Raw genomic sequence first — 12,047 nt, forward strand, 5'->3', positions numbered from 1 at the left:
TTTTTTTTTTTTTTTTTTTTTTTTTTTTTTTTTCCCCTGCCATTGGCAATACAGACAGACTTCCAAAGCAGTTATATTGATACTGAACACCTGTCTAAAACTTTAACCACAAAACAGCTTCCATCCCTGGCCCACTGTCTCTAAGGAAGCTCTTCATTTGCAGATCAACTTCCTCTACATGAGGGAGGATCAGGACAACAATTTTGATCTGATGCCTTTGTTCTATCTCAAGAAATGTGAAGGGCTCTGAGATGTGACAGATAAATTAACTTTACTTCACAAAAAACTCAGAAACAAACAAAAAAGAAAGCAAAACTACTAACAAAATGAACAAGGAACTGACTGGAAAGGATTATTTATTAAATTTTCTTCAGAGTTGCTTGTTCATATGAAGAATATAACAGCTGGAGGCCCTACAATACTGTATTATATTGCTGGCATTTTTCATCTAACAGATGTAGAGTTGTTAAGCTGACCAAAGGTTACCTTTGAAATTTTCTTTGCATTCTGGAACATTAGCTGAAAAACCTGTTACTAGGCTTACATTACCTTTTTGTTTTGTGTATAACAGCCAGATCTACATACATATGGAGTTTAGAAACATTTTTCTACAGTTTTTGATAGCAACTGGACATTAGGACAGTTTGAAATTCAGAACACTAAAACAAAACAACAAAAAACAACCCTGAATTTTGAAGTAAAGCAAAGCAATTCTCCTGGCATATGAGCTCAGCATGTATGACTAAAATCAGATTTTGCTTCTTTATTTCCTGTAATTTTCTGTATTATAAAACTCAATTTAATTAATCTGCCCATAGGCATTTTGGTTTTTTTCATTCAATAAAACCTAATTCTAAGTAAATGTTAATTATTTACTCAACCATTCATATTTACAAATGTCAAACTTTCTCTGTCAAACTGTGTAAGTACAAAAGGCATAAGCAGTGTGTTTAAAAAATCTGAAAAGAAACAGAAAACAAAGATAGTTGAGTATTTCCCTTTGTCCAAAGTAGAAACTGAATGACAGCTTGTTACAGACAATTTGTACTGGGTTTACATATGCTACTGTAGTGTGTTTTAGTTCCATGTAACATCAGAAAATGATGTCGTATTACAGGAAAAATTAAAAAAAAATGCAAAAGGGAAGACTGTATTATGAGCACAGGCTCACAGGCTTTATGAGCTATCTAAAATAAATTACTATTCACATTTGTACATGGCGAGCAGCAATAGCTGCTAACCCCCCTGCTGTTAAATAGTATGTTACTGACAATGGTGACTGATGACCGAGTTCAGAAGAAAACAATACTGGCAACAAAAAATTCTTAAAAAGGGGCTCTCATTCTGGCTGAAAGTCTCCAGTGACTTGTAATCATGTTTACAAAGAAATTTAGTCAAAAACTGTCAAAATAAATGTTGTCCTCTATCACACAAAATTTTACCTGGTGCTAAGCATGGGGCTCATAATTTAGTATTTCAGGTAAATTTTTTGTGGAATGTTTTGCAAAGAGTGAATGCCTATATACAATGGACAGTGTGTAGAAACCCTGTATATTTTTACCAGTATCTTACTCAGTCATCCATAACACTCTAGTGCAAAAAAATTGTGCATTAACATTTTGCAAGATAACGGCTGACTGGGAAATTGGCAAACTGCCCTATGTATAAGATACACTAATAATTTTTTTTTTAATTTTAGCAAGATCTCAATGGTAAAGCATTTGCAGGTGTACGCCATCTCAAGGAAGGTTGTCTTCTCCTTCAAGAGAGCTTGATTTTTTCAGATATTCCAGGGGCTAATCCATGGTGGTATCATTTGTCACAGTACTCAAAGGATTTATCCAAGTGCCCAGAAGAATGCATTGAAAGGCATCCAGCCACATACAAATATGAAAGTCTGAGGCATTGAATATGACAAACTGGCATGACTTGGCAGCCTTCCTTAAAGTGTGCCTTGATTCAAAGCAGATGCAGCCAGGCATTTTGATCCAACTTCAAGATGAAAAATATTCTTTATCTGATCCCCAGAAGACTGACACATTTTTACCAGAAAATTTAGCTGCATGTAGGCTGACAGAAGATGTTAAAGATTACAGCAGCAAAGCCAAGAGAAGAAGGGAAACTGGTATATGGCACCAAAGGAATTACTGCTTGTCCATCAGAGGTATGGCTATGAATAAGTCATATTGGGCACTGAAGGCTATACCACTGTACAAACTGTGTTCAGAGTCGTATCAAACCTCACAGCCTTTGCCTCTGTGGGTTTTAAGTTTGTGTCATACATGGGATTTTCAAATGAAGCCTGTCCATTACTGTTTTCATGTCCAGCATACCCATTGTACTGTACTTTTGGTCTTGTTCTGAAGGAAAAAAAAAAAAAAAAAAAAAAAAAAGGAAATTAGAATTAGTAAGCCTTAAAACCAAACATTTTATAAGTATTGAAAGCTTTATCTATAATGTTTCTGTGCTGTCTATACATGTTGCACAACTGCCTAAAAGTGATAAAAGGAGTGCCATGAAGGATGTTGCAGTGATTTAAAAAGTAAAAGAATTCTGTCTGGAAGTTGTTTTTCATAGTAGGAAGAGAAGAAAACAAACTCCTAATGGGCAAACTGATGCTACAAAGCCCAGAGACAATGTAGGCAAAATACAGGTATGTATTTCCATCCTAAAAGTGTCAAAAGAATGACAACTTAATAGTTTCTGTTTAATTCCAAAATTGGCAGGCAAAAGTAAAGCAATATACAATAAACAAAAGTAAAGTTTGAACTGATAACATTTATACTATTTTCTGTCAGCAATAAAATTTATATTTTCTGATGAGCTTTAAAGTTTTAGATTTCTAGTCTGAGCAGAGAAGAATCCTTATTTTAAATGGAAACATTTATTCCAGTTTTAATAAATTAGCGCCTTATCAATTTCTGAAGTATAGATATTTATGTCAAAGCTAGAGAAGCCTCTTTAATAAGTAAGTTTAATTTGATCACCATCAAGCATATTCTCATTTTCTATCCTGGAGATTAGGGATTTTGCCCACACTTACTTGTACAATATACCTAGGAAGGCAAATGATCTCTGCAAATGTTCTGATGAAGATCAATACAAATTGTTAATTTAAAAGACTTGAATGGAGTAGATTACTGTGTCTACATAGAATGCTGAGAGTGATTTTGTCCTGAGTCATCCTTTCAATAGATTTTTGGGGTTTAGATGAGATGAACGCCCACAGACTTTACTGACTTAGATTTTTTCAAGCAGAGGTAGAAGGAATGGTTTAGTAATTTGCTGCTATCAGCTCTTTATTACCATTCCAGAGCAGGAAGTCAGTGCTGCACCACAGAAGTGCTGTAACAGGTGTCCTGAGTACTAATGAATCTAAATCAGTGCAAAGTCAGCCAGCATAAGCTTCAATCAGGCAACTCTTGCATTGACATAGCAAGTTTCCAGAATACGTTGCACTGCTAGTGGCAGTTACCTTCAGATAAGGGTCAGTAATTTCATTTTTTAAATATAAATCTGCCATAGTACGCCTACTTCCCTCCATAAATACTTCCAGCAATAGACACTACTAAATACCTTGACAGAGATTTCATATGTCCACATGTATGCAATCAGATGTATCAAATCCTAACTAATAATTCTAATAGTCAAGTAAATTTCAGCATTCAGTAACCACTCCTCTATTTTGCATAGTGTTTTACCACCATAAAGAACATACCAAAACTGTAAGCATGTCTATTTTTAAGCAAAGTTCTATTAGAATATATTACATCAGCAATTGAAAAAAAAAAATAAAAAGAGTTGTGCAGACTTTCTGATATACACAGTAAAATTATAAATACAAAATTTTCAGATTACCTGAATTTATGACAATCTGAGTAGTACTCACTAGCTTATTCAGCATGTTCTGTAAGTAGTCGCATTATAGTTTGTTCCCTCATGGAATTTATGCATCTTTAGCTTGTATAATTAATACTCATAAGCATGTTGAAAGAAGCAGCATATATTCAATTTAATAAAGTATTAGAATGAAAGAACAATAAAACATGTTACCTGAGATTTCAATCTGATCCAGCCTAATGAACAAATCAGATTGATAGATCTTTGCTCCTTAACACAGTGACTCATTTTTCTAATTGTTCACCATTAAGAACTGCTCTGCACTGAAGCCCTTTGTGGCAATACTTAGAAATATTTGTCTTTCAAGGGAAAATACATTTTTGAAAGCTTCAGAATTGTGTTCTCTAGTAATGCTTACTTATCAAAATTTAAACAAAAAGCTTATTGAGTTACTGTATAAATAACATTTACAATACCTGTGTTTGTAGAGGTAAAATGCAAACCCTGATAATATTAGAGCAAAGAATGGTACCAGGATGGCAGCTGCAACCGAACTGCTGTTCGTACCATAATAGTGATTTGAAAGGTCTGTCTCTGCACTTAAAGGACCTGAAATGAAACAAAAAGGGCAGAAATAAAATTCCCAGTTTTTATATCTTATAGCTCTCTTCGTTTTTTTTCCAACTATTAAAAAAAGCTGGTGTTTTGATCAAATAATAATATTTAAAAGCATTAAAAAGGTAACATGCAGTATCATAGTATAAATCTTGTTAATACCACCAAATAACACATTGATAACTATAAAAATTATTTGAAAACAGCATTCAGCAAGTAAAACAATTGTGAACTACACCTCTCATGAGTCACTTCAATAAAATCCAGTCATTTACTTTCTACCAAAAAATTTGCTAATACTGAAAAAAGTGTTCCACACTTGCAGATTTAATCAGCTGAGAAACAACAACCACTTTGAGACCACAACAGACATGAAAAAGGAAGAAAGAACTGAGGTAACTGCAATAAACCACAGTGGTTCTGCTTGGCTTGATAGCACTCCCAAGTCTGTGCACCTGTGTGTGCATGTCCTGGCTGCTTTGCAAACCTTTTTCAGCAGTGACACAAGCAGCTTTTAGAGTCTGTGGCAGCTGCATTTGCACTGGGATAAAATGAGGTGCAGAGGATGCAAAGGTACTGGCCTTGCTGGGTTCCTATTGTGAACAAGCAGATAACCTGTACTGGAGGGCATTTTGCAAAACCTGTTTTTTCATCAGTATGAGACATTGTTAAATTACTTAAATAGGTGGTCAACTAGACAACTCAAGTTGTGGAGGCTGACGAGTAATTTTACACTAAAAAAATATAGAAAATATTTATTTTAAAAAATGTATTTTGAGACCAAATTCCATGTTGGCAGTTTGAACTCATAGCTCATTAGAGAGAAATGCAGAGATTCTATCCAAGGAGGAAGTAGAGACCAAGACAGAGGGAAAGTACAATGGGGATGGGGCTGGGACAGATATGTGGACTTGCTATTCTGAGTAATTTTTTGCTGATGCTAGTAGAGAAGAATAAGAAACCCTGGTGTTTACCACTCAGAAATGCTCCAACCTACCAGTACACACTGCCTCAAACACACTGACTCCCTCATTGATGCCACAGCATCAATCAGTCTTTTTGGGACTCTGGCATAGACCAGTTACATAGCAGGGATACAGTCATTGCACTGCTTTCAGCAGTCTATTAAAATACCTAAATAAGTTGAAAAACTGAGACAGACGCAAACAACTTTCCTGTTGTTTCTTGCAGTTCAAGATCAATTTGAAAGAGAAATTGGAGTTTTGTTCCAGTAGAGTTTTTTAAAGTTACATGTTTCAGTTGCTAATATAATACATTTTGTGCAATTCATTTAATAAAATGTATTAAATTCTAGGAAGTAACTAAGTTCCCTTTAAAATTAAGACAGCCCCTCTAGGAACTTTAAAATTGCAAAATTTGATCACTAAACATGACAAAATACTGTACTTCAACATTTTTCACTGCTTCAATCTTCTGTCACATTTCAGACATCGTTCTCTGCAGAACTGGTGGAGGCTAACCTTTTCAAATTAATAAACCTACTCCCATGGTAGTTGAGATAATGTTATGAGCTTTATCATACTACTGTGAAGAGTCTTAATTAACGTTGAACTGTTTTAGAATAGAACCAGTGTATTATAAAAATCTTTGGACTCCAGTAATCCAGTATTTGTCCCAACACTCCAGGTGTGGCAGGCCTATTGGCATTTTATGTCTTTTTTATTTTATTGCATGTGTTGAACATTCTGCAACCAATCTAAATTAAAGACAGACTCAAGTACTTATCACAGTTAAGAAAAGTTTAAGAAATATTAATTTAAATGCTCCTTTTGATTGTTTAATTAGTTAGAAGTTCTAGAAATCGTAAAAACTGTATGCAGTTATCACTTTACTATCACAATCCCCAGCTGTTTTTCCAGTTATTTGGAGTAATTAATGAGAAACATGGTAATAATCAAATTTGTTCCAGTCAGCTTATATCAGCAAAATCTGGAATTAGTATTCTCTTTTTTGAAATTCTAACCAAGTACCAAAATAAGCAGAAATATGTACGATCAACAAATTCTTAATTTGTATCTCAAAGCTATTATTGTGGCACATAATATAGATAGGTTTTAATATATAAGTAGAAGAAAAATTACAAAAGATCTAATCAGAATTTAGCTAAAATAAAACAATAGTTTGAAATTCATGTTAAGCAATTCATGGCCTGACATTTTGGTATGGGATTTTAAAAAAAATAAAAAAAATACAATGTTTTCTGTATAACTGAACATTTAAAACTAGGCACAAAGTTACATTTACATAATTTCTTGTTATATTATCTCCGATAATGAATACGTATAGTTCTTAGTACTAAAAATTCCTAAAGCAGGTAATTGAATAATCTATACCTCTACATTTTTTAAAGCACAACATTTAGGGTAACTACGGATGAAAATTTTAATTGACTATTAGAACCTTTAATTGGCAGTGGAGAAGTGTTGACCAGATTCGGACTGTGCACTGCATGTGCTTTTAATTATGGAAGAGAAACTTTGCTGTGATTCTGGATAATTTGAATTTTATTAATATATGAGATTCACTATAGCTTCAACACAGTCTGGACTACTTATTACAATAATTTCCAAAGATGCTTGTGATTAAACATATCCTGATGTGAACTTTGTATTCTTTTGACAGCATTATCATAATGATAAATGTAAAAGCCTATTGTGAAAAGCTTTAATTTAGCTATTGAATGTCACTACAGTCAAAATCAGAGAAGTGGAAATATCTTCATGCTAATAGAGAAAAAAACCCCAAAACTAACAAAAACATTGTGCAAGCTGTGTACTTCTACACTCTGGATGATTGCTATTCTTTATACATACTACAAAATAATATTTTTTGTAAGAAAACATTCATTAAGAATATTTCCTTATCATTGTTTGGAGCTTTCAAATGCATTTTCTCTGTAACTTCTAGCTGGGTGTTTCAACTGTTTGGCATCAGTATGAGATGGCTCAGTTTTGCTAAGAGAACTGCTGTTTAAGTGTGAGGAAGTGTGACAATGAAAAATATGCAAGATAATAAAAGTAGAATTACAGGTGGAAGAGTGATTTCTGACAAGAATGGTTAGCAGCTCAAGGATTTGAAAGAAGTCAGAAGTTTCCAAGGAGCAGCAAAGGCTGTACCTTCTTCACCTGACTGGTAACTGCTGGATAGCAAAGACTCTTTGGGTACCTCATTAGTGGCGAGGAGTATATATACATATACATACATGTACATAGGCATATATATATATGTGTGTATATATATACATATATATGTGTGTGTGTATTTACCAATATCTATCTATCTATCTATCTATCTATCTATCTATCTATCTATCTATCTATCTATCTCAATAGTCTCATAGCTCCTTAGTCCTAACTAACCGTGCATTAGCAAATGCACAGCCATTTTGTACTCTGAAGCTGTGAATATCCTGTTTAGATGTAGAGTTTCTTTGTGAATGATGAAAATTGTGTGAAATGATCTGGAAATAAAGGATGAAATCTTTACAGAGTGTAATTTAAAATTCACATGTCTCATGATGGTCAACACCACTAAGAGTTGATCAGTTTAAAGAAAATGAACATGTATTTCACAGCCATTGCTCTAATGTAGAACAGAGGCAAATTAACTTCTCATATTTTATATTTTATGTCAATAATTCTTATCTCAAACTAGACAAGCCAAAAAAGTACTTTGAAGAAAAAGAAAGGGGAGAGAAGTGGGTCATCATACTTCCCCAAAGGAAATAAAGACAGGAAAATAATAATTTGGTAAAGTAAGATTAATTCTTACAAAGCCTTCTTTTCATACAATTTTAGATGACAGTCCAGACTGGAATGTACAAGGCCAAGATTTTACAATAAACATCTAGAACTATACTAGTGAGGCACAGGCACCCAGCAATTACAGAAAATGAACCTAGCCAAAGCCATTAGATACTGAGCTATTAAAACATAAGAAAACAAACAAAAAGCCCCCAGCAATGACTGATAAGAGGTTAAATAATTTGGTGTCACAACTTGAGCCCCTTAAGCAGGCTCAGGTACAGTTCAAATTCTTTTGACAAACTGATAACAGAGCGCTCTTTGCCCTTTGGGTTATTCTCAAAGGCTACAAGCAAACAGAATTGCTTCTGTAAGAGAATATACAGTGCTTAGAAACAAAAGTTCTTTTTCTGGCATTTTATGAGAAGGAATTTTTCATCAAAGAAATCAATCTTTCACACTTAACCAAGTATTTATCAGTAAATGCTGTTCTTTGAAGTATGCTTGCAGGTGAAAAATTTCATATTACATTATGTATGCACCAGAACATACATAGCTTATGAATACTTCCAGCTTTGTGTAAAGGCAGCAAGTAATTTACCTTCCTGAAGAAATGAAAATATGTTAATTCTTCAGCTGGAGGACATGAGATCAACTTCAGCAGAATATTCATTAACAGAATAGATTTAAAATACAAATCAAGCTATGCTTGAATATGGGAGGGTATGGACAAATATTATGACCTGTGTTGTCTGGAAATTTGCTGTTTCCTTTTAGCTATAGGCTCTTCAACAGAGAACAAGAAACCTATGGAAAATTAGTATCTATTTAGCAATCACACAAAGAAATCTTCTAAAAGAGAGAGTGTCTGCATTTGTAGAAATCTCTCTGCTGAGATATCAAAGCTGAAGACAGGATGCTCTCAGCCTAAGAAAGAAAAAGCACCTTAGATCTTACAGTGATAGAGATTACATGAAAGTAGAAGCAAATAATTTGATCCACTTAAGAATTTATTCTGAAGACTGAAATTGTATTTGGCTTCAGTGACTGGCAGTTCTTAGTCTGCAACTCTGAAAGGTAAGGTTTCTGTCCATTGTGACTAAACAAATATAGCAAATTGAGAGCTGCAGAGCAAAGACATTCAAGGGATATTTGGCAGAACTTTAAAGGGCATTGGGTACAGCAGCAATGAAATTAATTGAACCAATGTAATATATAAAATTAAGACAAAGCCTGATGTAGATACATTGGCCACACTGTCTCTTCCTCCTGGCCCAGTAGGGACTGTATATATAGGGTGCTTTGACCACTCTGTAGTAGTTCCATCTGTAGATGTCTGCACTTGGTATTTGCCAAAACTATTTTATGAATCAAAGTTTCAGGAGTAAATATTTTATTACTTTTTATGACACAATTATTTAATGAGTAAAATAACTAGTTATTCACCAGCTGCTGAAAATCTCAAGTCCATAGCTGTAATACATGTCTCAGTTATTTTAGATTTTTGATAGTGAAGTAGAATTATATTGACATATATACATATACATATACATATATATATATCTCCATTAAAACACCCACCAAGCTTTCTCCAAAGGACACTATTATAATCAGTATTGATTCTTTCCTTTTATTTCCTACATGATTCTGACTGCAATTCTGTTACATCCCTGTTACTGTAGAAAAGACATTCACAGAAAAGCGAGTAGTTACAATGGCATTCTCTTTAAGAGCATCCTGTAGTCATCTTATTAGGTTGCTATACTAGAAAAATGAGATAGTAACATGTTAAACACAGTTAAATTGGGATTAGAACTGTATATTTTAAATGTGCATTTTTCATTATATTTTTTTGTAATAGCAAAGGCATGAAACAAACATGCCTACTTCAGCTAGCTAGCTGAGTCATTTGTTGAATTCATTCATGCAAGACCTAAAAAGATTATAGATATTAAAGCTCTACGAATGCCTTTACCTTGTCTTTGGAGCATAAATTTTCCGAAGTCTTTTCCATGTATATCACCTTGATAGGTAAATACACCTCTTTCAAGTCCTGATGATACCTAGAATATGTTGAGATAGAAAAAAGATTTCTGAAACAAAAAGTAAGAATGCTTAGCCATTTGTTTTTCTGACTTAGAGTAGATAAATGGAGTCCAGATTTTCACTTTTCACAGTTAAAATATTAGTGAGCAGTCTCTGTTTATACAATACTTATAATTTTAAATTTGAAACATTATTTTAAAAACTTGCAAAAACCACCAGAATTATTTTAAAATATCTGAGATATATCAGTGTATTTTAAAATTCTTCAATTGGCATACACATAATTCAATAAGTACATGGATACAGAGGTTCGTTGAATTGTTGCATTTTAAATTATTTTTCATAGAAAGCCTCATGAGGCACAAAAGACCACTGTAAAGAGTAAAATAACTCCTTTTTTCTTCAAGATTAAATGTAATTTAATTACTATTAGCAACCAAAAGACAGAAAATAATTCTAAAGGTAAAATTCCCACCCTCACCTAAGAAAACCAGTCAAAACCAAGGCAATATACACTGATTCAGCCCACCTTCCCCTTAGTAAATTCCACTGACATCTAAAGTGCCATGTTTCATATTTGTAATATAGAAAGTTGGATAGGGGTATCTGAGAAATCACAAATTCCTTCAGACTTTAAACTCCACAAGCTTTATTCATAGTGGTCTGGTTACTTACATAACCATCGAGTGCCCAGTTGTCATTTTCAAACTTGCTTACAAAAATGTCACTAGGCCCTTTAACCTGAAAAACTTTCAAAAGCAAATGGGCTTCTTCTTTCTTGTAAACACCTATTAACATAAAGAAAGTAACACTTTTAAATGATTTTTCAACAAGTTTGTTCCAATATTCTTTTAAAGCTAAGTATATTGCTTTAGAACTAAAATATTCTGTAGAAAACTTTCTGCAATAACACAATTTTGTAACCTGAATAAATCAAGATTTAAAGCACAGGATCTTACTTTGTTGATCTTTTGCCCACATTGTATTTCATAACAGGATGCAAAGATATTTATTTTTTTTTGTGCTGTTTAATATCTATAGGCAAATGGGCAAGAATATTTGCATTTTTGTACAGATTTTCAAAGGTAGAATTCCTTGGCTGGGATTTTCTTCAACTGGAAAAAATTCAATTTCACTCACATCACAACAGTATATTGCTATAGTAAATATCAATAGTTTAGTGGAAGAAAATTTGCTGTCCAGCAGTTAGCTACTGAAATTCTTTCTGAACTCCTGACCTTAAATGGTACCGATAACCAATAATGCTCTTTTCAAATGTAACTGTGAACAGAGGCTAAATCAGAGCTTCACAGTCAGATTTGCAAGGAGGAATGCATGATGTTGATTAAAATATATGCATAATTTCCTAAATTATTCAATTCAGTGTGCCTATTTTATGCTATTCCATTATCAAGACCATATTGTTTTAAAGCAGATGTTAATTGCTATTGGATATTGGAGCTTTTCAATGGTACAGTTCTTAAAATACCTAAATATGACTAAAATCCCTGAATTCTGCTAAAATGCCTAAATATCACATCTGCAACTTCAATATTATCTGTGAGCTCATAAATACTATCCAGCTGTTCAAGATGAAAAAAACTCTGGCACAATATTTACTTGAACTCTAAGAGGGAAAATAGATGGGTGACTTCATAGAAGTTGACTGAAATCTGTGCAGGCAATTGTATTAGGATCTTTCCTTTTGCAAAATATGGAGAGAGATTTTTAGTGAAAATGTAAAAGCTTTAGTTTTATCTTGTGTTTGATACAATATACAAC

At 33.4% G+C, this 12,047-nt stretch overlaps 1 protein-coding gene across 1 annotated transcript in view; it reads right to left on the reverse strand.

Annotated features, from left to right (window-relative positions):
- Positions 1-2,200: 2,200 nt before the first annotated feature.
- The window catches only part of CSMD1 (CUB and Sushi multiple domains 1), an 805,423-nt gene continuing 795,576 nt past the window's right edge, over positions 2,201-12,047 (reverse strand). The window contains exons 67-70 of the mRNA XM_009999261.1: positions 10,941-11,053; positions 10,195-10,282; positions 4,317-4,449; positions 2,201-2,360 (exon numbers count right to left, since the gene is read on the reverse strand). Coding sequence (XP_009997563.1) covers positions 2,201-2,360; positions 4,317-4,449; positions 10,195-10,282; positions 10,941-11,053 — 494 coding nt within the window. The remainder of the gene's footprint in view (positions 2,361-4,316; positions 4,450-10,194; positions 10,283-10,940; positions 11,054-12,047) is intronic.

This window comes from Chaetura pelagica, unplaced genomic scaffold (genome assembly GCF_000747805.2).
Source record: "Chaetura pelagica isolate M959 unplaced genomic scaffold, ChaPel_1.0 scaffold90, whole genome shotgun sequence".
In the NCBI taxonomy this organism is placed as follows: domain Eukaryota; kingdom Metazoa; phylum Chordata; class Aves; order Apodiformes; family Apodidae; genus Chaetura; species Chaetura pelagica.